We start from the raw sequence: 26655 nt of genomic DNA on the forward strand, positions 1-26655 counted from the left end.
CTCAGCCTCCCAAGTAGCTGGGATTACAGGCGTGCACCACCACACCTGGCTAATTCTTGTAGTTTTAGTAGAGACGGGGTTTCACCATGCTGGCTAGGTCGGTCTTGAACTCCTGACCTCAGGAGATCCACCTGCTTCAGCCTCCCAAAGTGCTGGGATTACAGGCATGAGCCATCATGCCCGGCCTAGATTACCAATTTTAGAATTGGTCTAATTTATTATGCCCTTTTTCTCTCCCCACTTATATTACCTATACTAAGAGGGTAGCCTAACGTTTGAGGTTATCTTCTGTGGGGCTGTATGTACAGCCTCTCTCCCAAGAATGATGATGTGCCTCAATGCCACTTGGTTGTACCTCATGGGGCCATTCTCAGATCTGACAGCAAAAATACAGAGATGTGAAACTCTCAAGCTATTCTTACTGCTTGGCACAGCCATGTGACTGACAGCTGCCACAATCCCTCGTACTGCATCTTCAGGCTACTCAACACACAAGGTTCAGTGTCAGTCCCCTCCTTCAGTTTAAGGGGAAATGATATAACTAAAGAGGTGGTATGAAGAGATTTAGAAATGACTCAGGGGGCTGGGCGTGGTGGCTCCTGCCTATAATCCCAGCACTTTGGGAGGCCGAGGCAGGCAGATCACGAGGTCAGGAGATGGAGATCATCCTGGCCAACATGGTGAAACCCCTTCTCTACTAAAATTAGCTGGGTGTGGTGATGCATGCCTGTAATCCCAGCTACTTGGGATGCTGAGGCACGAGAATAGCTCGAACCCAGGAGGTGGAGGTTGCAGTGAGACAAGATCGCGCCACTGCACTCCAGCCTGGCGACAGAGCAAGACTCCATCTCAAAAAAAAAAAAAAAAAAAAAAAAAAAAGAAAAAGACAAGACTCAGAAGAGCCATATATAAGCAAGAATGCAGAATGTGTGCATATATGTGACTCAGCATGTGGGTGCCAGTTTGTGTCTGCATTTTGTTGGCAGGATGGCACAGGGGATTCATCCTGTCTCTCTACAGATAACCCAAAAAGCTACAGGGAATTCACACAATGTGAAGCCTACCCCAGAAAGCACTTCTCAAAAGAACAGAATGGCTGAGGCAATGTTCACCCACCCGATTCTTCCCATTTAAACAGCATAAACATTGGGGGAAAGAAAGTTTGCTTTTAAAAATAAGCAGTCTGCGTAGAGAAAAATTAGGAATGAAAAAAAGCTGTCAAGTATCCTGAGCCCCCAATTTGGTAATGTATTGATCTTGAATAATGCTTGTGAATGAAAGCAATAAGTAAAACACTCACAAAATTCACATTTCTTCTTCTGTTGTGAACAAATACTTATTGAGAACTTACTAAATACCAGGCATTGTGCTAAGTGTTTAGATATAAACAATGTATGTAATATTTTCTTTTAAAAATTGCCTATTAATAAGACAATACATTTGACTTGTAAACATAGGTAGAAACTGCACATGTATGTATGTAGATATATATCTCTCTTCAAGAATCATCCAGGTACCCTATATATTTTAATAAATTACCATCACTCATGAAATGTTCTTATTTGAGCTAACCAGTTCTTTTCTATAATAAATTAGCTTCTAGTTGATGAATTTGCTATGAGTTTCTTTCTTTGCTAGTTATGACATACTATATTTAAGAACACGTGTTTAGAGGATTGGTTTAATATTAAGTTGCCCATTAGGAAGAAGTCCTAAGAAATGTTGAGTTCAACCTACATTGGATTCATCTCTACTCGAGCATGGCCTTTAAATGAAAGCTTCCGTTCTGATTCCACACAGCAGAGGCATGCTGCTGCCTGGAGGTGCCCAGTGCATAAGCAAACCTCCACAAGCTGAGCTACTTACAGTGAAGGGGTGGTAGGGGGCAGCGGGGGGAGCTCCGCGGGGCCCTGCTGGTGGAGATAGCACGGACAGTCCTGTTGAAAAGATGCCAAGTGCGCTGAGGTTCAACCCTGGGATCAGATTGGCTTGTTGCTGGGAATAGAAATGGAGAAAAAAGATGAAGGGAGGAGACCAGAGAGGCCCGCACGCCTGGGTCAACCTCCCTCTCTTGTCTTAATGGCACCAGCGTCTCCTAATCAGCACTGCCCAGGCTCTTCCTACCCTGTATCAGAGGTGGGTGCCACATCTTAACCTGACCATGGTGTTCCTTCAAGGCTTCTCTGCCACACTTGGGCATGTCTACATATCTTATCATGGAAAATGAGGCTCTTCCTGGGGATGGCAGCCACCTTGCCAGCCTCACTCCTGTTAACCCTTCATCTCCAACCTGGCCAGTCCTGTTTCCTAAATACCTCTGAGCCCCTTCACATGCTATTTATTTCCTAGGCAAGGAAGTGCTTTTCTCCCTTCTCACCTGGCTAAGTCCTACTGACCTGTGGGTTTCACCTGAGCACAGATGACCCCTCATGCAGGAAGCTTTCTTTCATCCCAAAGATCAGCTCGAATGCCCTGTCTGTGCTCTCCAGCATTCCTGTTTCCATAAGACAGCACTCATTACATGGTATGTGAATAGCCTGTTTAGTTACCTCTTCCCCTTTCAGACCAGAATTTCCTTGCAAACAGAGAATGTCTTACTTAGTGTCGTGTTCTCAGTGCCTGGTATATAGTAAGTAATCAATAAATATTTGTTGAATGACTGTTTAAAACAAATTGGATTAACAGTGTTTTCCAACTCTATCCATGGAGAGAGATCAGATTCTTCACATGATGTAAATTCCCACATACGTAAACTCCATTAGCCAGGTTTGGGATGGTTTACGACTTTGTCTCTTTACTATTTAGTTGTCGGCTTTGTGATCATCTTGCTTGCTTGCTTGCTTATCTTACATTTCTACGTGGGGATGGTCACACAGACTGGGGGTGGGTTTAGCCACCAGCTCTTCAGAGGCAGAGGAACGTGGTCACCCATTCCAGGCTGTGTCCAACCTGCTTCCATCTTTGTCTCCCTGAACATGAAACAATTTCCTAACATTTTCTAATCTTTGTCTACATTCACACTGTAACTTGCCTTTTTCTTTTTTTTTTTAGAACTTTTGGAATAGCAGTGCTCGTATCCTTCATCTTTACCTCATTTTGTCTATAAGATGTAGTAATTTTGTTATTCACCTACCAGTGCGTGACTTTGGCACAGACATGAATGAACCTAAGTGGTAAGCTCAGGTGAAGATGTATGAATCACTCAGGCCCTTCTGTAGCTTTTCCAGGTGTTCACAGAAAGAGATGTTTACCATAAGATGTCAAGAACCCACAGGAAGAAAATGAGATTGTCAGATGACACTTCCACAAATATATCCAAACATGGGGAGAAGACCCCACTGCAGTCTCCTGCTCTAGCTCTTCTCATCACACCTCATAATTGTCATGTGACGTGGGCTGCTAAGGTGGGGGTCGGGGTGAGGTGGGGACAGATTACTGCCTGGAGTATAGAGGGTACAACAGAAAGTGCTGCAGTGAGGGACCTGGGTTTAATCTAAAGAGTGCTTTGTCGACATTTATTTCTCTAAGAAATATTATCATGTCTGAGATTTGCTTCAAGGTCATCCAACAGGTATGGAAAGTGGATGTGGATGAGGGTTTAGAGGAAACAAAACAGGTGGTGAGTTGATAACTGCAAAAGGTGGATTATGGGTATATGAGGGCTTATTGGAGCATCCATTCACTTTTGTATACATCCGAAAAATCTAATTAAAAAGTGAAAAAAATTTACTCCTCTGAGCTGAGCTGGACTTTTGCTGATGGCCAATTATTTAAAGGTTTTTGTTTGTTCGTTTGTTTGTTTTTTGAATGCCGGATCAGTGTCTCCCCATTAAGAGTAAAAATTAGGTAGCAATCACAGGAAGGACAAACCTAATGAGTCTGCTACAAATATACAGTAAAGGCTCAACTGGTTGACAACATTTATCAGGCAATCTAAAAGTGCAGATCAGCAAGCAAGGGAGGAAAATCAGAAGTTAACTTTAAAGCATGCATTTTTAAAATTTAAAAAGTAACAGGACAATATTACGTAAGGTTCAGAAGGCTATATACATGGAAAAAATCCCACTTTTCTAATGTGCCAGCTATTTTCATTTTTGTATGTAGCCTTCCAGTCATTCTGATCCATGCTGTTTTACATAATTGTAAATTTACTTATATACTTTTATATCTTGCTTTTCTTATTTAGAGATGGGGTCTCACTCTGTTGCCCAGGCTGGAGTGCAGTGGTGTAATGCCAGCTCACTGTAGTCTCAACCCCCTGGGCTCAAGTGCTCCTCCTGCCTCAGCCTCTTGAGTAGCTGGGACTATAGATGCATGCCACCACACCCAGTTATTCTTGCTTTTCTTAATAAACATTATATCATAAGCTTTTCCTTATTTCAGTCTTCAAAGTTATAATTTTAATGTCTTCACGTGATGTTGTCCAGCGCACTTATCATAATTTACTAGTTGGTTTCCTGATTATTTTAATGCCTTTATCCTAGGAAGTCAGGAAAAACTCTGCATACCTATCCTAAGGCACTTCCTCATTAGCTGAATGGCAAGTATTTTTAGCCTTGTGAAAACCAGCGGAGAAGAAAGCATTAGGGACTTACGTTAACAGCCAGCATATCATTTTCAAAGGCCTCACGCAGCTTCTTCATAATCTCTATCTCAGCACTGGCACAGGCCTCAACTGTGCCCTTCACAGTGATGGTTCTTTCCGGGTTGTATATGCTCAAATCCTGCAAACTGACCCATGAGAAGAAAAGAGAAATTTTGTTTTCAACAGGAAAAATAAAATGCCCAAAAAATAAAAAAATCACAAACAAGTTTTGGCGGAGAGAGAGAAGACTCAATTCCCTCCCAACACACTGTGGTGGAGAATCCCTGCCATCTTATTTCAAATCTTACTAGTGATTTAGATCACATCCATAGTGAAAAATGTCTACCTGGTAAGTATTTATGTATTTTTTAAAAGATGATGGAGATAATTGCATCACTTATGATTATATTCCCATTTTAGGGAAAAGTAGATGAATGAACTAGACGTATCGAAATGCTCAGGTGTTCCATTATTGGGCATGAGTAATCTGAGTAAGTGGCTTACGATGAGATTGTTATCTTGGTCCCTGTTTCATGTTCAATTTTCTTCAAATTTCTGCCTTCTTTTCCAATCAGTCTTCCAACCAAGCCATTGTGTGCCAAGATTTTCAGAGGAATCTCTTCGGCTCTAAAAGAGACAAGCAGCAAGTTAACACTTCAGATACGTATAACGCTTGTCTCCCAAAAACCATTACCTTGCTTTTTTCTTACAAATGGAAGTCATTTTGTTCAGGTACCAAGTGATGATGGGATTTGGGAGAGGTCAGGTCCCTCACCGACCCCAGTTCATGAATTTTGATTAACATAAGCCAAACCATGGTAATTCTACTCCCTCGTAGTAGCTGGTTGGAAGTGGATCCATGAGGCTGATCTGGCCAATGAGGGTATTACAAGAACTCTATTGGGTGAAGAATGTTCTCCTTGCTCTTAAAAAAAGGTACAAGGGAGAGTGACGTTAGCAAGATGGCAGACTAGGAAGCCACAGGTCTCTTTCCCCCTCACAGACACCTCAAATTAACAAGAGATAGACCAGAATACCTCTGTGAGAACTCTAAAGATCAGCTGAGAAGCTATAATATGAAGTCCGCTGTAAACTAAAGAGGAATTCCAGGCCGGGCGCCGTGGTTCACGCCTGTAATTTCAGCACTTTGGGAGGCCAAGGTGGGCAATCGCCTAAGCCCGAGAGTTCAAGACCAGCCTCGGCAACATACTGAAACACTGTCCTTACTAAAAACACAAAATTAGCCAGGCATAGTGGTGCATACCTGTAGTCCTAGCTACTTGGGAGGCTGAGGTGGGATTGCTTGAGCCAGGGAGGCCAAAGCTACAGTGAACCATGATCACACACTTCTGCACTCCAGCCTGGGCTACAGAGCAAGACCCTGTCTAAAAACAACAACTATATATATATATATTTACTGGAGATATATATATATGGAGATGTATATATATATATTTACTGGAGAGAGATATATATGGAGATATATATTTACTGGAAATATATATATATTTACTGGAGAGAGATATATATGGAGATATATATTTACTGGAAATATATATATATTTACTGGAGATATATATATATGGAGATATACACTTACTGGAGATATATATATATATTTACTGGATATATATATATGGAGATGTATATATATTTACTGGAGATATATATATGGAGATATATATTTACTGGAGAGAGACATATATATATGGAGATATATACACATATGGAGATACATATATATGGAGATATATACACATATGGAGATACATATATATGGAGATATATATATATGGAGATATATATATATGGAGATAGAGATATATGGAGAGATATATATATGGAGATAGATATATATATATATGGAGAGATATATACATATGGAGATACATATATATGGATATATATATATGGAGATATATATATATGGAGATATATATGGAGATAGATATATATGGAGAGATATATATATGGAGATAGATATATATATATATGGAGATATATATATATATAGAGAGAGAGATATGTATATATATCCAGTAAAAAAGGTAAAAACATTCAGTGTTTTCAAGGCCCCACCCGCTACATGGCATACTGAAGAGCAAAGGGGAGGAAACCCTAAAGGCTGGGCTCCTCCTTTGGGACAGAAACAAAGACTGGATTATGCATACAACATTTTGGCTTGTCTGGAAGGTGCCAGAAAAACTGGTTTTTGTGTCACTGACTCAGAGCACTGAAGGATCAGCATCAGAGTTCAGAAGCTGCTGAAAACAGAGGCAAGCAGCATTTAAGAACTGCAGTTCTACAGTCAGACACCAGAGGGATCAAGAGATTAGAAAAGGTTTTGAGAGGTCCTAGAACCTCTAGCTAGGCTGATTTCAGGTCTTCCACTGCCCAAAGCCAGTACACAGAGACTGTGAGAGGTGGTTGTTTTTTCAAATGCCCAAATCCCAACAAAAAAACTTACTAGGCATACAAAGAAACAGAGAAGCATGACCCAATCAAGGGACCAAAATAAAACTCCAAATACTGACTCTAAAGAACACAGATCTACATGCTCCCTGACCAGTAATTAAAAATAATTGTAAAGATGCTCAATGAACTAAACAAGAACACAGATAGACAACCAAATAAAGTCGGAAAAATTATGCATGAACAAAATGAGAATATCAACAAAGAGACAGAAACTATAAGAAAGAACCTAACAAATTCTGGAGCTGAAAAATACAATTGAACAGAAAAATTTGTTAAAGGAGTTCAACAGCAGATTTGACCAGACAGAGGAAAGGACCAGCAAATTTGAATGTAGATCATTTGAAATCTTCAAGTTAGAGGATTAAAATAAATAAATACAGTGAAGAGAGCCTAGGGACCTATGAGACATGCCAAGTAGATCAATATAAGCATAATGGGAATCCCAGAAAGAGAAGAGGGAACAAAGGGGCATTATTTGAAGAAGTAATGGCTGAAAGCTTCCCAAATATGAGGAACGAAATGTACATACAAATCAAAAAATTTAAAGAACTCCAACTGGGACAAATCCACAGAAAACCACACTGACACACATTATAATCAAACTGTCTAAAGTCAAAGATAGAGTATCTTCAAAGTGGCAAGAGAAAAGCAATTGTGACATACAAAGGAGCTTCCGTAACACTATCTGCAGATTTCTTAGCAGAAACTTTGCAGGCCAGAAGGGAGTGGGATGATATATTTGAAGTGCTGAAAGAAACTGCCAACCAAGGACACCATGTGTGGTAAAACTGTCCTTCAAAAACAAAGGAGAAATTAAGATTCCCAGATAAATAAAAACTGAGGGACTTTATTACCACTTGACAAGCTCTACAAAAAAATGCTGAATTCTCTTAATTTTCCTTGTGCTGTTGATTTCTGGTTTCATTCCATTGTGATCAGAAAAGATACTTTGTAGTATGATTTCAATCTTCTTGAATTTCTTAAGATTTGTTTTGTATGTTCTCTCTCCTGGAGAGTTCCACATGCATTTGAGAAGAACGTATATTCTGCCATTGTTGGGTGGAATGTTCTTGTATGTCTGTTGGTCTATAGTGTTGTTCCAATTCTATTTCCTTATTGTTCTTCTGTCTAGTAGTTTTATCCATTATTGAAAGTAGGGCACTTAAGTTTCCTACTGTTATCATGTTGCTAATTATTTCTCCCTTCAGCTCTTTCAAAGTTGACTTCATATATTTAGAACTCTGAGGTTTGGTGTGTACATATTTATAATTGTTGTATCTCCTTGGTGAATTGTTCCTTTAACATTGTATAACGTCCCTCTTTGTCTCTCGTAACAGTTTTGTTTTTAGTCTATTCATCTGATAATAGTATAGCTACTCCTCCTCTCTTGTGGCTACCATTTGCATGGAGTATCTTTTTCCATCTTTTTACTTTCAGCCTATATGTGTCCTTATATCTAAAAGGAGTCTCCTGTAGGCCACATACAGTTAGATCCTGTTTTTAATCCATTTAGTCAAGAATGGGGAGTTTAATTCATTTGCACTTAAAAGTAATTACTGATAGGGAAGGACTTACTTTTGTCATTTTCATTGTTTTCTGTATGTCTAGTAGCTTTTTTGTCCCTTCTCTCCTTTCTTCCTGTCTTCCTTTATGTTTTGTTGATTTTTATTATAGTGATGTGCTTTGATTTTCTTTTGTGTGTTCTCATAGATTTTTTCTTGGTGGATACTATTGCAATTACATAAAACATCTTAAAGTCATAGCATCCTATTTTGAACTGATAACAACTTCACTTCAATTGCATAAAAAACTCTACTTTTTTACCCCATCCCCAAATATCACAAATTAACATCTTTATATGTTTTTATACCCATTAACATAGATTTATAGTTAAAAAAAGTTTTTGTCATTTAAATTCTATGTACCAAAATTACTACAGTACAGGTTACTATATTTGTTAATATTTACCCTTACCAGATAACTACATATTTTCATATGGCTTTGTGTTGCTATCATTCTTTTATTTTATGTTTTATTTTAACATTTTTTCGTTTTCTTTCTTTTTTTGAGATGGAGTTTCACTCTTTTTGCCCAGGCTGGACTGCAATGGCATGATCTCAGCTCACTGTAACCTCCACCTCCCAGGCTAAAGTGATTCTCCTGCCTCAGCCTCCCGAATAGCTGGGATTACAGGTGTGTGCCACCACACCCGGCTAATTTTGTATTTTTAGTAGAGATGAGGTTTCACCATGTTGGCCAGGCTGGTCTTCAACTCCTGACCTTGTGATCCACCCACCTCGGCCTCCCAAAGTGTTGGGATTTACAGGCATGAGCCACCGCACCCGGCCCCATCCTTTTATTTCAACTTGAAAAGAACTAAACCCAAAACCAGCATAAAAATGGCAATAATAAAAATCAGAGCAGAGATAAACAAATACAACCAACAAAACTAAGAGTTGGTTCTTTGAAAAGATCAACCAAACTGACAAATCCTTAGCTAGATTAAGAAAAAAAAAAGAACATTCAATAACTACAATCAGAAATGGAAGAGGGAACATTACTACCAATACGACAGAGATAAAAAGGATTATAAGGGAACATTATGAAGAATTGTATGCCTACAAATTTAATAACCTAGAAGAAATGGACCAATTTCTAGAGGAAACACACAACCTACCAAGATTGAATCATGAAGAAATGGAAAGTCTGATCAGACCAATAATGAGAGAGATTGAATCAGTAATCAAAAACCTCCCAACACAGAAAAGCCCAGGACCAGATGGCTTCATCGGAGAATGCTACCAAACATTTAAAGAAGAATTATCGCCAATCCTCCTGAAACTCTTCCAAAAAAATGAAGAGGAGGGAACATTTCCAAGCTCATTCCATGAGGCCAGCTTTACCCTGATTCCAAAGCCAGACAAAGACACCACAAAAAAAGAAAACTTCAGACCATTATCTCCGATGAATATTGATGCAAAAATCCTCAACAAAATACTAGCAAATCAAATTCAGCATATGAAAAGGATTATAAGCCACGACCAAGTGGGATTTGTTCCTGGAATGGAAGGTTTGTTCAGCATACAATTAAGGGGGAGCTGGGCGCAGTGGCTTATGCCTGTAATCCCATCACTTTGGGAGGCCGAGGAAAGAGGATTGCTTGAGGCCAGGGGTTCAAGACCAAGCTGGGAAACATAGTGAGACCCCATTACTATAAACATTTTTTAAAAAATCAATCAATACAATAAATCACATTAACAGAAAGAAGGGGGGGGAACTACATGATCATGTCATTAGAAAAAGCATTTGACAAACTTAACATCCTTTCATGATAAAAAACACCCAACAAAATTAGGAATAAAAGGAAATTACTTCAACATAAGACCAGTTATGAAAAGCCCACAGCTAACATCACACTCAACGATGAAAGACTGAATGCAAGGCTTTTCCTCTAAGACCAGGAACAAGGCAAGGATGCCCACTCCTGCCCATTTCTATTCAACATAGTACTGGAAGTCCTAGCCAGAGCAATTAGGTACAAAAAAGAAATAAAAGGCATTCGAATTGGAAAGAAAGACATAAAATGATCTCTATTCACAGATGACATGATTTTATATGTAGAAAGCCTTAAAGATTCTACAAAAAAGGTTAGAATAAATTCGGCAAAATTGCAGGATACAAAAATCAATCAACATGCAAAAATCATTTACATTTCTATACACAACAATAAACAATCTGAAAAGGAAGTTAAGAAAACACTGCCACTTACAATAGCATCAAAAAGTATAGAATACTTAAGAATAAACCTAACCAAGGAGGTAAAAGACTTGTACACTGAAAACCACAAAAGGTTCCTGAAAGAAATTTAAAGGCACAAATAAATGGAAATTTATTTCCATTCCTGTGTTCAATCCTGTGTTCCATTCCTGTGTTTTAATCCATTCCTGTGTTCATGGATTGGAATATTTAATATTGTGAAGATGTTTATACTACCGAAAGTGATTCAATATGAGCTCTATCAAAATCACAGTGGGCATTGTTTGCAGAAATAGAAAAATTCATATGGAATCTCAAGGGACCCTGAATAGCCAAAACGATTTCAAAAAATAAGGAAGTTGAAGGGCTCAGACTTCCTGCTTTCAAAATATATTACAAAGCTACATAATCAAAACAGTGTAGTACTGGCATAAAAACAGATAAATAGACCAATGAAATAGAATAGAGCCCAGAAATAAATCCTGCGTATAGTCTCCGATGATTTTTGATAAGGTGCTGAGACCACTAGATGGGGAAAGAGCAGTCTATTCAGCAGATGGTGCTGGGGAAACTGGACACACACGTAGAAGAATGAAGTCGAACCATTATTTTACACCATATACAAAAAATTAACTCAAAATAGGTTAAGGACCTAAACAGACCTAAAACTATCAAACTCCTAAAACACAGGAGAAAGCTTTATGATATTGGACATGGCAAAGACTTCTTGGTTTCACCATGATACCAAAAGCATAGGCAACAAAAGCAAAATTAGACCAGTGGGAGTACATCAACTTAAAAACTTTTGTGCATCAAAGGATATAATCAACAGAGTGAAAGGTCAACCCACGGGATGGGAGAAATATTCACCAATTATTTATTTGATAAGGGGTTTGCTATGGTTTCAAATTCCCCTCAAAACTCATGTTGAAATTTAACTGCCACTGTAACAGTGTTGAAAGACAGGACTTTTAGGAGGTGATGAGTGCCTTCATGAACGGATTAATGCAGTTATCACAGAGTGAATTAGTGGGTTGAGGGTGAGTTTGGACCTATTTCTTCTCTCTGTCTCTTGCACTTGCTTCTGTCTCAGGCCTTCCACCATAGGATAACCCTCACCAGATGCTGACATCACGCTCTTGGACTTCCCAGAATTGTGAGCCAAATAAACTTTTGTTCCTTATAAATTATCCGGTCTTTAGTATTCTGTTACAGTAGCACCAACTGGACTAATATATAGTTAATGATCAAGAATATATAAAGGACTCCTGCAACTCCTATAACGAAAGAATCAAATATCTCAATTAGAGAATGAACAAAGGATTTGAATAGACATTTCTCTAAAGATGATATACAAATGGCCAATAAATATATAAAAAGATGCTCAATATCACCAATCGCTAATCATCAGAGAAATACAAATCAAGACCACAATGAGCTGTCACCTCATACCTATTAAGATAGCTGTTATCGAAATAACAGAAAATAACATGTGTTGGAGAGAATGTGGAGAAACTGAAACCCCTGTGCACTGTTGGTGGGGTTGGAAAATGGAGCAACTGCTATGGGAAAAAGTACGAAGGCTCCCCCAAAAATTAAGAGTAGAACTACCATATGACCCAGCAATCTCACTTCTTGGCACATATCCACAAGAATTGAAAAGAGGGTCTTGAAGAGCTATTTGAAAACCCATGTTCATAACAGCATTATTCACAATAGCCAAGAAGCAGAAGACCTCAAAATGTCCATCACCAGATGAACAGATAAACAAAATGTGCTATATACATACACTGGAATGTTATTTGGCCATAAAAAGGAAGGAAAGCCTATTACATGCTATAACATGAACCTTGAGGACACTATGCAAAGTAAAATAAGCCAGTCACAAAAGAATAATAGTATATGATTCTACCTATATGAGGTATCTAGAGTAGTCAAATTCATAGAAAGAAGTGGCGATTACCAGAGGCTGACGGAAGAGGGAAAAGAGAGTTGTTTAATAGGTACAGAGTTCCAGATTTACAAGATGAAAAGGTTCTGGAGATCTGTTTCACAGCAATGTGAATATACTTAAGACTACTGAAAAGTACACTTAAAAATGATTAATAATTTTTTTTTTTTCTGAGATGGAGTCTTGCTCTGTCACCCAGGCTGGAGTGCAGTGGTGCACTCTCGGCTCCCTGCAACCTCAGCCTCCTGGGTTCAAGCGGTTCTCATGCCTCAGCCTCCCAAGTAGCTGGGACTACAGGTGTCCACCCCCACACCTGGCTAATTTTTGTATTTTTAGTAGAGACGAGGTTTTACCATGTTGGCCAGGCCGATCTCAAACTCCTGACTCAAGTGATCCACCTTGCCTCAGCCTCCCAAAGTGCTGAGATTACAGGCGTGAGACACCATGCCCAGCCAAGACAGTAAATTTTATGTTATGGTTGTTAAACCACAACTTTTAAAGAAGTTTTCTGAAAAAAGGACACAAGGAAGGGATGCCCTCTCCCTCAATTTGTAACTTTTTTGTGGGAATGCACATCTGAAATCACTATAGCCATCCTATTATAACCAAGGGAACATGAGACATGCTGAGGAATGTAGAGCAGAAAAATGTTCTGGGTCTCTGGGCCCATGATTCAACTGACCTTGGAGCCGTGTGCCTTAGGACTTCTTGTTATGTGACATGACATCCTTTTCTTATTGGTTATACCACTTGTATTTTCTGTTGCTTGAAGACCAAAAGCACCTAACAGATGCATTACTACTGCCTCAAAATAAAGAGGGTGCTTGAAGAAGCTGCATTAGAATGTAACTTTCAGTGGGTGGGCATCTTTGTCAGCTTTGTTCACTGCTGAGTTCCTGGCACATAGAATAGTGTCTGGCACATAGTGACTGCTCAATAAATATTTGGTAAATGAACAAAAAGAAAGTTTAGGATCTCTGTTCTCCTACATCTTCTACCTCTTATTCAGTCCCTTCAGGGCTCTGTCACCTACACAGGGAGGCATTCTCTGAAACCCCCAAATCTTTGTCCCCCTAAAACCCTCATTAGGACCTTCAGTTACATGTCATCGTTGGATACTACATTCTTCCACTGTAGAATTTCTTTTTTTTTTTTCTTTTCTTGTTTTGAAATGGAGCCTCGCTCTGTCGCCCAGGCTGGAGTGCAGTGGCGCGATCTCGGCTCACTGCAACCTCCACCTCCCAGGTTCAAGAGATTCCCCTGCCTCAGCTTCCCAAGTAGCTGGGACTTCAGGCATGTGCCACCACACCCAGCTAATTTTTGTATTTTTAGTAGAGACAGGGTTTCACTATATGTTGGACAGGCTGGTCTCGAACTCCTGGCCTCAAGTGATCCGCCCGCTTCAGCCTCCCAAAGTGCTGGGATTACAGGCGTGAGTCACCACGTCCAGCCTCACTGTAGCATTTCTTATAGCTGCACTTAATTACTTATTGGTGTAATTACTCATTGTTTAATGAGTGTCTCTCCCACTGGACTGCTCCATCAAAGCAGGAACCAATGGGTGAAAAATGGTATGTGGGGAAGGAAAAAAAAAAAAAGCAGGAACCAAGTCCTGCTCATGGTTGTAGCCTCAACCTCCAGCAGTGATTAGCACAGTGTAGGCACTGAAAATTTTTTTTTCTAAGATATTCAAACTCTATCTTGGCTCTACATGAAAACATAAAAGCCCAAGTTGTAAATTAGTCTTTTTGACTAATTTAGAATTTTATTAAGTTGTTTGCACCTAGGTTGAAGAATCAAGGAAGATGGCTGGGCACAGTGGCTCACGCCTGTAATCCCAGCACATTGGGAGGCCAAGGCGGGTGGATCACCTGAGGTCAGGAGTTCGAGACCAGCCTGGGCAACATGGTGAAACCCTGTCTCTACTAAAATTACAAAAATTAGCCAGGTGTGGTGGCAGGCGCCTGTAATCCCAGCTGCTCGGGAGCCTGAGGCAGGAGAATTGCTTGAACCCGGGAGACAGGAGGTTGCAGTGAGCCGAGATCATGCCATTGTACTCCAGCCTGGGCGACAGGAGTGAAACTCCGTCTCCAAAAAAAAAAAAAAAAAGGAATCCAGAAAAGTATTATTTACTAAGTTCCCAGGAACTTGGATGAGAAATGTCTTTTTCAAATTAAACTGTGGCATTTGGGGGATTTCAAAAGCCCAAGTAGAATAAATAATTCATAATAGAAAGGATAGAGTCTCTTATGAAATCTAAGAATAGATTTGTAATGTTCTTTTAAGGACCATTTTCATCTTCTTGGTTTTGGAACACTCATGTTTGACATTATTTGATTCATCCCTCACTACTTCTCTATAAAACTGCCACCGCTACCCACAAACAGATTTTGCCAAACTGAAAATCTACTTTTTCTTTTTTTAGGGACAGGGTGGTGCTCTGTCACCCAAACTGGAGTGTGGTGATGCAATCATAGCTCATTGCTCAAATTCTTAGGCTCAAGCAATTCTGCCTCAGCCTCCTGAGTAGCCGAGACTACAGGTATACACCACCATGTCTAACTAATTTTTTAAATTTTTTGTAGAGATGGAGGTCTCACTATGTTGCCCAGCCTGGTCTCAAACTCCTAGCCTCCAGCGATCTTCCTACCTTGGCCTCCCAAAGCACTGAGATTATAGGTATGAGCCACTGCACCCAGCATGAAAGTCTATTTTTATTGTATTATCTATTCCATCACCACTCATTCATTTATAATACAAAGTTAATTTGTTTGGTAAGAACTGTACTTGTCATTCAAACTGGGACAACCCTCATTACACTGTGGAATCCTATAATTACTTCATAAAATAAGGGGAAAGGGCTGGACACGGTGGCTCATGCCTGTAATCCCAGCACTTTGGGAGGATGAGGTGGGCAGATCATTTGAGGTCAGGAGTTCGAGACTAGCCTGGCCAACATGGTGAAACCTTGTCTCTTCTAAAAGTACAAAAATTAGCTGGGCATGGTGGCGCACGCCTGTAATCCCAGCTACTCGGGAGGCTGAGGCAGGAGAATCACTTGAACCCAGGAGGCGGAGGTTGCCGTGAGACAAGGTTGCGCTACTGCACTCCAGCCTAGGGCAACAGAGTGAGACTCTGTCTTAAAAAAAAAAAAAAGGAGAGGGGGGTAGTGAGGAGGAAGGACAGATAGAAGAAAAAAGTGGAAGAAGAATAAAGCAGCCATGTGGAAACTAGTTTCTACTACTTAAGGAAATGTAATCCAATGTTAAGAGTGCAAACAGTTTAGAAGCATGGTGGGAGAAACCTTTTCCAGGACAATAAATGATAGCTTTGGTGACAACATACATTCTACACTTGCACTGTCCAATTCAATGGGCATTAGCTATACACATGGCTACCAAACTCTGCGTAAAAAAATAAAACACTCAGTTCTTCCACTGTACTAGCCACATTTCAAATACTCAATAGCAACATGTGGCTAGTGGCTAACCTATTGAACAGTGCAGATATAGAACATTTCTATCATTGCAGAAAGTTCTATTGGACAGCATGAGTCTGTATGTTCCTCCCAATAATTACTATCAATGGGTGACAGAAGCATTAAAATCACCAAGAGACACGCAAGTGAAGAGACAGCCATATGTAAATGCAAAAGATCTACTTCCCACTGTATTCTACTTGGGAACAAATTTCTTAAACATAATCCCTCCCCTGCCTCTGTTACTGAGTAACAGATTTGGAGTTTTTAAAAAAAACCTCTTGGGTTAAATGAGGGAGAATCTACTCTTTTTCTCTGTTGAGTGATCTGGGCATTGCATGCAAACTTACAGTTTGGTCTCATCTGCCTCTTTCTGCATGATTTCAAGAATCATGCGGCATGCTTCAGAAGTCCCCTCTGGGGTGGCATGGATGGTGACAGGCTTCTCTGCAGCTCCAGAGTTCTCTTTTCTATGGATATCTACCCTGTAGGAAAAGAATCAGGAGCCATGATTACAAGGTCATCTGGATAGGACCCTAGTCCCAAGAAAGCGTCACACCAACCCGTGTACAGCAAGGACACAGACAGACAAGGAGGCGTCATCAGCACGTCTGCAATCAGCGCCATTCTCCAAGAAGGAGGCAAGCAGTGCAGGGGGTCTTGTGCCAAATTTTAATTATTTGCAGCTTCATTTAGAAGGGAACGGTTCTTACAGGAGTGCTGTAGGACAAAGGTGCTAAGCCAACTCAGTAATGAAGCCAGTTTGGTAAATGAAGTATTTTGTGTAGTCTTTCAAATGACTGCAGAAGTGAAGAGTAAAGTGAGAAGGATAATACTGCACATTGGCACAGTGCCGGTCTCTGAACTGATTGCAGCTTTTAAAAGCCATATGTTAATCCAAATCCAAACACCAAATTCAAGCAAGCTTTATGTATTTGAGTGTGGATAGAAAACAGAGGCATGCCCTCTCTCTGCCTAAGTTTTTGGTTTCCTTTCCATTGGCAGCCTGCCATTAAGACTAATGGCTCAAAAGCTTGATGACTTTATCAGACTTCTTTGGGTAGTTGTGGTCCTACCTGTTTAACTTTCAAAATTACATAACTGATTATATCCTTTTTACTTTGGTTGTTAGAAAGCCTAGAGCCAAGTCTTTGGTTGACGTCTAAAAAATGGGCACACACTTTGAGAGCTAACCCCACTTCTATTTAAACTTGTTACATTTTTTTTTTCAAGCCACCTTACACAATTTTTGCACAAAAAGACACAAATAAAAGTCACTTTCACAGTGAACTTGGAGGAAAAGCCAGGGCTGATTTTAAAATAAAAGGATACCAAACAGTAACTTCCCTCTCTATTTCCTCACTTCTAAGATGTGGCACTCCAGACTCATCCATATCAGTGTCTATTATTTGGGGATAAATAAGACATTCTGAAGAAAATAGCATTTCTCTTTCAGGTTACAAGACACCCACTGAATGACCTGAATAAAGTGTACCAGCCCATGTAAATAATTATTATGTGTCAGTAATTGGGTGCTTTGCAATTTAAGTACTTTCATATTAATTATTTCACTCAATCTCCCTGATTGTGCTAATTGTCATAATAATCCTGGCAAAACAGACAGGAACCCTCTATTTATTTATTTATTTAGAGATGGAGTTTCACTCTGTTGCCCAGGCTGGAGTGCAGTGGCGCCATCTCGGCTCACTGCAACCTCCGCCTCCTGGGTTCAAGTGATTCTCCTGCCTCAGCCTCCAGAGTAGCTGGGATTACAGGCGTGAGCCACCACACCTGGCTGATTTTTGTATTTTTAGTAGAGACGGGGTTTCACCATGTTAGCCAGGCTGGTCTCGAACTCCTGACCTCAGATGATCCCCCTGCTTCCGCCTCCCAAAGTGCTGGGATTACAGGGATGAGTCTCTGTAATACAGAGGGTGCCCAGCCAGAACCCTCTTTTTATAGAAGAGGCAATTGATGCTCAGAGAGGTTAACATCTTTTCCAAGATCACAAAACCATTTAAAGTGCTACAACTTGAACATAAGTCTTTGTTTTCAAGTCCCGAGCTTGCTTTATTACATCATGCTACAGTCTTAGGAAGATACAAAAATCAACAATTCCATAAGACATTTTATTCACCAACTCTTACAATCAGTTCAGTCTCCTTGAACAGGGAGGAAACTAAACAGAAGGCCAGTGTGCTTTATTTCTTGCTTGACGTGGCAGTGACTCACCCACTTCTTTGTGAGACTACCTATGTTGTCACAAGAATGGCCACCCCCAGGGCTCTGACTCAGGGGAAGAGGAAGAGCTATGATGAGTGGGTTCTAGGATCCCGCAGAGCTCCACACCTCTGCTTTTGTAGAAATCGATGCATCCATAAGCATTAGTTCGCTTACAGGAACAGTCCTGGCTGTGAGGTTATCAGTACCCTCTTTATGAACTTTTAGCCTCTCAGCATGAAAGCTTGTCACAGCCCCCAGCTTGATGTTAGTCTGTTAGTAGTCCTGTTGAAAGAAGCCACTGTCTCTTACAGCACAGCCCCCCACTGCTGATGTAAGCAATTGTGACCTAAGAGTGGCTGAGACCCACCAGCACGCAGGGGACCCCTCAGAAGGAAGCAAAGGAAGCCCCACAGGCACGTACCGGGACTGGGTCTGCTTAGTGATGTTCTTTATGGTCAAGCCCTCCTTTCCGATGATGGCACCAACAAACTGGGTGGGGACCAGGATCCGCAGCGGGAAATCAATCTGTCTGGCCTGAGAAGTGCCCCCAGGGGCGTGGCCTTGCTCCCGGGAAGAGTGGTCCCCACGCTGGGCTCGCTGAGGGGGCGAAGGGGAGCTCACCTCTTCATCCGGGATGTAGGAAATCTTGAAGGAGTAGTTCTCAAACTGATGCCCGCTTAGCTTCTCCATGGCTCTGAAATGCAGCAGGACAGGGGAGCTTCGTCAGAAACCAACATCAAGAAAGACCCTCCCGCAAGACTGGTTCATTCACTCCCATTTAATAGGTGCCTATATGGTGCCATGCCAGGCACTGAACATACAGTGGTGAGCAAGACAGACACCATCTCTGCTCCCTCAGGGCTTGCGGTTAACAGTTAAACAAGTAATCACAACGGATCAGCCTGGTCAGGCTTCATATCCAACATTACAGCCTGGTTTCTCCACCACTCAAGGCCATTTCCCCCTTATCGAAAACTCTTATAAATATCAGTATAAAATTATGACTCATTTTTTTCTCATTTTAATCATCATACATATTATTGAAAATTCAGAAATATGTAAGTGCAAATAAAATCCTAATCCACTATCTTTACTGTCTTTCTTAAATATAAACATATTATTGCTTATAAAAATGGGTTAATATTGTACATACTATTTTCTAACCTTTAAAAAACAGTTAATATTCTAAAACATTTTTCAATGTCACTAAGTAGCTTTCAGTATAATTTACACATGACTCAACTGCAGTATCAGTACAATTTTTAATGACTGTTTAACATTCTATTGATTTACCATAGTTTTTGCAACTGATCCTTTATAGTTAGATATCTGTTGTATCCAACCTTTTACAGTTACACACAGTGTCACCATCGGCATCTTTGCAACTACAACTTTGCACACAGGACAAATTCCTAGTAGAATTGTTAACTATTGCCCAGTGGGCCCCTGGAATGGTTTCAACATTTATGATCCCATAGCAGTTTAGGAGAGAGCATTTGTGTCCTTGAATCTTCAAATGCACAGAGCGCTGTTATTTAAAGATATTTATCAATTTGATAGGGGATAAATGATATACCACTATTATATTCTTAAAATGACACATGAAATACACTATCCTTTTCACATATTTTTAGTAGCACTAACCCAATTTTACTAGGTTAATGTCTAGGACTTGTAAATTTATTACGAAGCAGCACCTTTTGAATTTAATAAAAGCAATAAAGTAATATCATGTACAGAGGTCCACCCAAGCAGCAGCTAGATAAGGGCTGTGGAGTTGAGTTGTTGGTGTATCTCCACTTACAAACGTGTACAAGGTAAAGTTAACACTAAATGAACTATTACCTTTTTCTTTTTTTTTTTTTTGAGACAGAGTTTCGCCCTTATTGACCAGGCTGGAGTGCGATGGCGCGATCTCGGCTCACTGCAACCTCCGCCTCCCAAGTTCAAGTGATTCTCTTGCCTCAGCCTCCCGAGTAGCTGGGATTACAGGCATGCGCCACCATGCCCGGCTAATTTTGCATTTTTAGTAGAGATGGGGTTTCTCCATGTTGGTCAGGCTGGTCTCGAACTCCCAGCCTCAGGTGATCTGCCCACCTCGGCCTCCCAAAGGGCTGGGATTACAGGCATGAGCCACCACGCCTGGCCTGAACCATTACCTTTTTCAATGCAAAATTAACATTTTGAAAACTAGCAGTATGAAAATGGGTTAAATATCTTTGTATGTTGAAAAAGAACACTATAATCCTGGGATGTATAGCCAAGGTTATGCCACACCCATAAAGCAAGACCAAATGTGACCATAATTCTAGTTATAATGACCTGACAGGCACTTTAAGGACCGCCTACAAAAAAGGAACTTGTTTTTGTTGTTCTTTTAGAGATGGGGGTCTCATTATTTTGCCCAGGCTGGTCTCAAACTCCTGGCTTCAAATAATCCTCACCCCCCCAAGTAGCTGGGATTATAAGCATGTGCCACCACATCCGGCTGTTGTTGTTTTGAGAGGCAGGGTCTTGCTCTGTTGCCCAGGCTGGATGGTAGTGGTGCAATCACAGCTTACTGCAGCCTTACCATCCTGGGCTCAAGTGATCCTCCTGCCTTAGCCTCCCAAGTAGCTGGAACTACAGGTGCAAGCCACCATTCCCAGTTAATTTTTAAATTGTTTTTTTGTAGAGACTGGGTCTCCCTATGTTGCCCAGGTTGGTCTCAAACTACTGGGCTCAAGCAATCCTCTGGCCTTGCCCAAAATGCTGGGATTACAGGCATGAGCCACCATGCCTGGCCTCATTGTTTTTTAAGAGACTTGATCTCATGTCCATTAACAGCTAAGCTCAAAATTAACCATCCCTGAAGTAATGAATGGGCACTGGAAAGAGGATGGGGATTGGAGAAAAGAACCCAAACCAGGTGCTATTGAGTAACCACTCTCAGACAATTCTCTCGGCTGCTGCTCTCACTGAGGTGGATTCCCTCTTAATGTTACACACACAAAATTGATGTTTTGGTATAGGCTTGTGCTGCCACTTCACAGTGCATGGAGGAAGCTCTAGGTAAAAGTGGTCCCAAGTGTTTGGCAAAGCAGAGTCTAGGGGACACAGTGTCACAGGTATGGTGCCCTCTATTCCCGATCATGTCAAGACACAGCTCCCATCTTGGTTTTGATGCCAAGGCTCAACATTTTTCAAGTCTCTACACAATCCACAAATATCCTGGTGTGAATGTCCTGGAGCTCCACTGACATGTCAAAGATGGCAGGAACACCCTGGAGCTCTACCAATATGTCAAAGGTGGCTCAGATGCCGTGGAGCTCCATGGGTATGTCAAAGGTGGCACATATCCAGCTCACAGATCTGCATCTTTTTAGAAAACATTTAAAAACACAGAACTCAATGGAATTCAAAGATAAAAACAAATAAATTTAAACAGAAATAAGCCCAAATCTGCTTACATTTTTGCTTCTTCTCTTGTTGCATATGTGACGTTGACAACGGCGGTTTCTGTGTCTGTGTTGACTAGGGAAGAGGCAAAAACTACACTGTCATAGGAAAAAGTGCTGTCACCCTCTGGCTTAACGTAAACAGACAAACTTTAGAGAAAAATGCATAAAACCCTCATCACACTGGCTCCACAGTTATCTGCATCTCTACGTTTATTCATCTGAGTTCACAGTAATTTGTAATCAATTGTATATAACACATTTGTAATCAATCGTATGAACAACTCAGAACTATATTTTCCACATATTTTATAAACACTTTTATATGAGTATTTTGTATCAGTACATTTTCTTTGTATTTTTCATTTTTAATGTCTATATAAAATTGCAGTGAGTCAAATGTACCATGACTTGCCTAACCATTCCCCAGTTGTTGGTAAGTAGGCTGTTCCCACTATTTGCTAGTCTAAATAGTGTTGCTAAAAATCACCTTTGTTGCAAACATCACTGGATTGTGTGTTCTTCTGAATTACTTCTTTAGGCTAAAATCACAGAAGAAAAGTAATGCAGTAAAAGAACATGATGCTTTTTAATGCATATTTTCAGACTGGTCTCCTAGAAGTTTGTATCAATTTATTACATCACTATCAAGGTATGAGTTTTAATTATAATTTGCATTAATTCTTAAATAATTGGATATACATATAAAACAATAAGAAAATATTTTAATTTAAATTATTCATTCACTGACAAGGTTGAACCATCACTATTTTTGTTTCCCTTTGACTGAACTCTTTGACTGTGTGAGTTAAATCTAATAAATAAAACTGACAATTCTAATTACTTGGCTAAAAGAGAAAGTATAAACTCTATGATTGGCTAATAAGGGATTACTCTTGTGAGTTGTCTTGTCTTAGATCATAATTTCTTGCCTCTTCTTCTATAGTTAGAAATTAAAAATAAATTCAAATGCCAGAGAAAACTTTCTCAATCCAAGCCAGTAAACTTAAACACCAAAAATATATGTTTCCCAAAACAAAGGTGACTAGATCAATTCTTCCCTTTAAAAGATTTAAGCTGTTGGGAGTTTGGAGTTAACAACAACATTAAGTTAAAGATAATTCAAGAAAATTATGATAAAGCTGCTGTCCAAAGTAATAATAAAACTCTATAATATACGATTCTTTACACTGGACCCATGCTTGAGCTTCAAGAATTCTATAAACCCCTCCAAAATGATTCAAACTTGTAGAAATGTGAATTTTTCTTGTTATTTTACAAGATTTGCAAAGGGACCTGAGACCCCAAAAAGCTTAAGGACTACTGTTAAAAATACTGTTTGTTAAATAACTTTAAAGCAGCTGCAGCCTTTATGGGTTGCAGGGAGTTGTATGTAATGCTCAGAAAGAGCTGCCACTGAGAATTACATGTAATAAACCCAAGCCCAGCTCTGGCCTTGGCCTGGAGTGTTCATAGCACGCTTTAATTCACACTTAACCCACAGAAGTCCTCACAGTGCAAAACAGGGGAGGTGTAGCACATTACTGTCCTCTCTCAGTGCTGACACAGAGAATGCTAAAAAGGTTTCATATTTGCTGCTTTCTAGTGCTACAGATAAGGCTGTAGACTCCCAGAAAGGGCTGGGTTTGAACCTCCTGAATAAAGCTATCCATTAGGATTCTCAGATTCTGTGCTCACTTCTTAGTCATATGCTCTGTTCTTCAAAGATGTTAGTCTTCAGGAAATCAGGCAGTTCTTTGATTCTGTGACGAGCTAAGCTCCATTCAAATAATTTATTTCACTGGGCATGAAAGTTCTATAAAGTTGCCTAAAACTCTACTGAAAATATTTTCCTGCTGAATCAGGAATCACTCATGTAACAGGACAAAACAATAGCCCAACAGTTCTATCCTGTTGTTGTTAGGCAGCTGGAAACTGGGGGGTCTCCAGCACACAGCTGCCCTAGGACCTATAAACTGCCCCAGGGACCTGGAATATATTTTTCTTGCGTAGCATTGTCCTCAGTTTATAATATAATCTTAACTGGTAACTTTTACAGGTTCATGTCTGCAAGACCATCTTGCCTACAACACCCAATCATTAGAATGTCTTCTTTTCTGCCAGGCACGGTGGCTCACGCCTGTGATCCCAGCACTCTGGGAGGCCAAGGTGGGTGGATCACTTGAGGCCAGGAGTTTGATGCCAGCCTGGCCAACACGGTGAAACCCTGTCTCTACTAAAACTACAAAAATTAGCCAGGCATGGTGGCGCTCACCTATAATCCCAGCTACTAGGGAGGCTGAGGCACAAGAATTGCTTGAACCCAGGAGGTGGAGGTTGCAGGGAGTAGAGATCGTGCTCCTGCACTCCAGCCGGGGTGACAGAGTGAGACTCCGCCTCAAAAAAAAAAAAGCAGGGGGGGTCTTCTTTCCATGTCGAAGGAAATAAGAACTAAGAAATAGAATCCTTATAAATCATGTCTTCTTTCTGAGCTCTTTCCCTTCACCTTTGGGCATGGGCAGAGAGCAGCATAAACTGAATAATATCTGAATAATTACTGCTTTAAAACTATTAAACTAGCAGAATAGATCATATACAAGAAAATGGGTTGTTTGCAATTTTTCCTAAGTGAACCTGAACAATCCCTTCAGCTTACGTATGACTCTGCTGTCTCCAAATGCCTTATACAGGTTCTCTTTGGGTACCACAACTATCCAGTGATAGAGGAAGGGTAGAAATTTCTCTCTCAATTTTACACTTGTGCATACTGAGTCAGTGAGGCTACGTGACTTTTTCAAGGGTTCGCAGTCAGTAAATGACTGAATTTACATTCTGTTTTCTAGGTCAAGGCAAAAATAATCTTTATCACGTATTATTGCCTGTCACATCAGGAGTTTGGAATCTACTTTTCTGGGACTCTTAAAGAGCTAGATAAGATATCAGCTTTAGGTACCACTGTTTTCCTTTTAAAAATCATAGTATTTCATGCTTTAGAAGATAAAAAAGAGGTTGGCAGGAAGAAAAGTATCTTCTGGGCATTTGCAGCACTGCTCTTGAGACAGGTGTTTTCAAACTTGAGTGTACACAAAAATCACTTCAGGGTTTTTGTTTGTTTGTTTTGAGACAAAGTCTCACTCTGTCACCCAGGCTGGAGTTCAGTGGTGTAATCTCGGTTCACTGCAACCACCTCCTGGGCTCAAGCGATTCTCGTGCCTCAGCCTTCCAAGTAGCTGGGATTACAGGCATGTGTCACCATACCTGGCTAATTTTGTATTTTTAGTAGAGATGGAGTTTTGCCATGTTGGCCAGGCTGGTCTTGAACTCCTGGCCTCATGTGATCTGCCCACCTGGGCGTCACAAAGTGCTGGGATTACAGGTATGAGCCACCACGCCCGGCCTCGGGTGCTTTTTAAAATATAGATTCACGAGCTCTTCCCTGCAAGACTCTTACTCAGCAGGTCTACAGTAAGCCCTAGGAGTCTGCAATTCACAAGCACTTCAAGGGATTATTGGTATAGGAGTCCTATTCATTGGGTAACACTCAGTCCAAGACATTAGGGATCTGTTTTTCTTATCCAGGAAAAGGAAAGTAGCAACCATGTAAATCCAATTACTCCTAAGTGAATTAAGCTTACCCTAGCCTGACAGCGTTTGTCAGTGCTTGAGCACACTGCACAGTATATGAGAAACAGCTTGTAAATAATATTCCTCGAAAAGGCAAACTACATAGACATAGATAGAAAGAGACAGATATCTCTCACATCTATGTAAGATACATCTTACATAGATGTAAATACATATACTCTAGGAAGCTTATTTCAAAGAAATATGAACTTACTATTTCTCTCTGGAGTTGACCTAACCTATAAGAAATAACAGATAATCTCTCTCTCCAAAACCCAAAAGGCTTCCTCACTTATTACCTTGTTCCACATTCTCCACTGTCCCATATTGAGCCAAAAGTCCATCCAACACCTAAAAGAGAAAGCTTCCATGTCAGAATGGGAAGGCAAGATCATATGTACAAAAAATACTACAGTGATATCCCCCAGCAAACAAATTAAAGGAAAAAAAAGATGGTTATAGGAATAATCTAATTAAATTGATATCTCAGGTCTTCCATAAAAACAGTTAGAACTGAACAAATATATGGGACCTACATTCGCTTATTGGCTCCCAAATAATCTGTTCACTAAGGTTACACAGCAGAATTTCAGAGTCTTAGTAACTGTTAACAATCACATTCATCATGATGGTTGGAACACACTACTCTTACAATGAGAAGCAGAATAAAGTACAAGACTCACTCCACTTTCTTGAAATATTTAACAATTCTTTTACAAGGATCTCTTCATTTTACAAGGTAATAGGATGTGTATGTTTGAAATGTTCCATAATAATCAGGTTTTTTGTTTTGTTTTGTTTTGTTTGAGATGGAGTCTCCCTCTGTCACCCATGCTGGAGTGCAGTGGCACCATCTCGGCTCACAGCAACCTCCATCTCCTGGGTTCCAGTGCAGCCACTCTCCTGCCTCAGCCTCCCGAGTAGCTGGGACTACAGATGCCTGTCACCATGCCTGGCTAATTTTTGTATTTTTAGTAGAGACGTGGTTTCACCATGTTGGTCATGCTGGTCTCAAACTCCTGACCTCAAGTGATCCTCCTGCCTTGGCCTCCGAAGTGCTGGGATTTACAGGCGTGAGCCATCACGCCCAGGCAATAATCGTGCTTTTTTTTTTTTTTTTAGTAAT

The 26655-nt window shown here is 40.3% G+C and overlaps 1 protein-coding gene across 5 annotated transcripts in view; it reads right to left on the reverse strand.

The window, feature by feature from the left end:
* The window catches only part of IGF2BP2 (insulin like growth factor 2 mRNA binding protein 2), a 182504-nt gene that overhangs the window by 27863 nt on the left and 127986 nt on the right, over nucleotides 1-26655 (reverse strand). For 2 of the 5 annotated variants that reach the window (XM_001151234.7, XM_016942464.4), the window contains 7 exons: nucleotides 25829-25880; nucleotides 21918-21981; nucleotides 18890-19162; nucleotides 16596-16730; nucleotides 5090-5212; nucleotides 4596-4731; nucleotides 1867-1995 (listed from right to left, as the gene is read on the reverse strand). In XM_001151234.7, the coding sequence (XP_001151234.3) occupies nucleotides 1867-1995; nucleotides 4596-4731; nucleotides 5090-5212; nucleotides 16596-16730; nucleotides 18890-19162; nucleotides 21918-21981; nucleotides 25829-25880 (912 nt within the window). Of the gene's footprint in view, nucleotides 1-1866; nucleotides 1996-4595; nucleotides 4732-5089; nucleotides 5213-16595; nucleotides 16731-18889; nucleotides 19163-21917; nucleotides 21982-22395; nucleotides 22448-25828; nucleotides 25881-26655 lie in introns of all 5 variants that reach the window. The other 3 variants (XR_010155889.1, XM_016942462.4, XM_016942461.4) reach the window with 2 other exon arrangements.

This window comes from Pan troglodytes, chromosome 2 (genome assembly GCF_028858775.2).
Source record: "Pan troglodytes isolate AG18354 chromosome 2, NHGRI_mPanTro3-v2.0_pri, whole genome shotgun sequence".
Lineage (NCBI taxonomy): Eukaryota > Metazoa > Chordata > Mammalia > Primates > Hominidae > Pan > Pan troglodytes.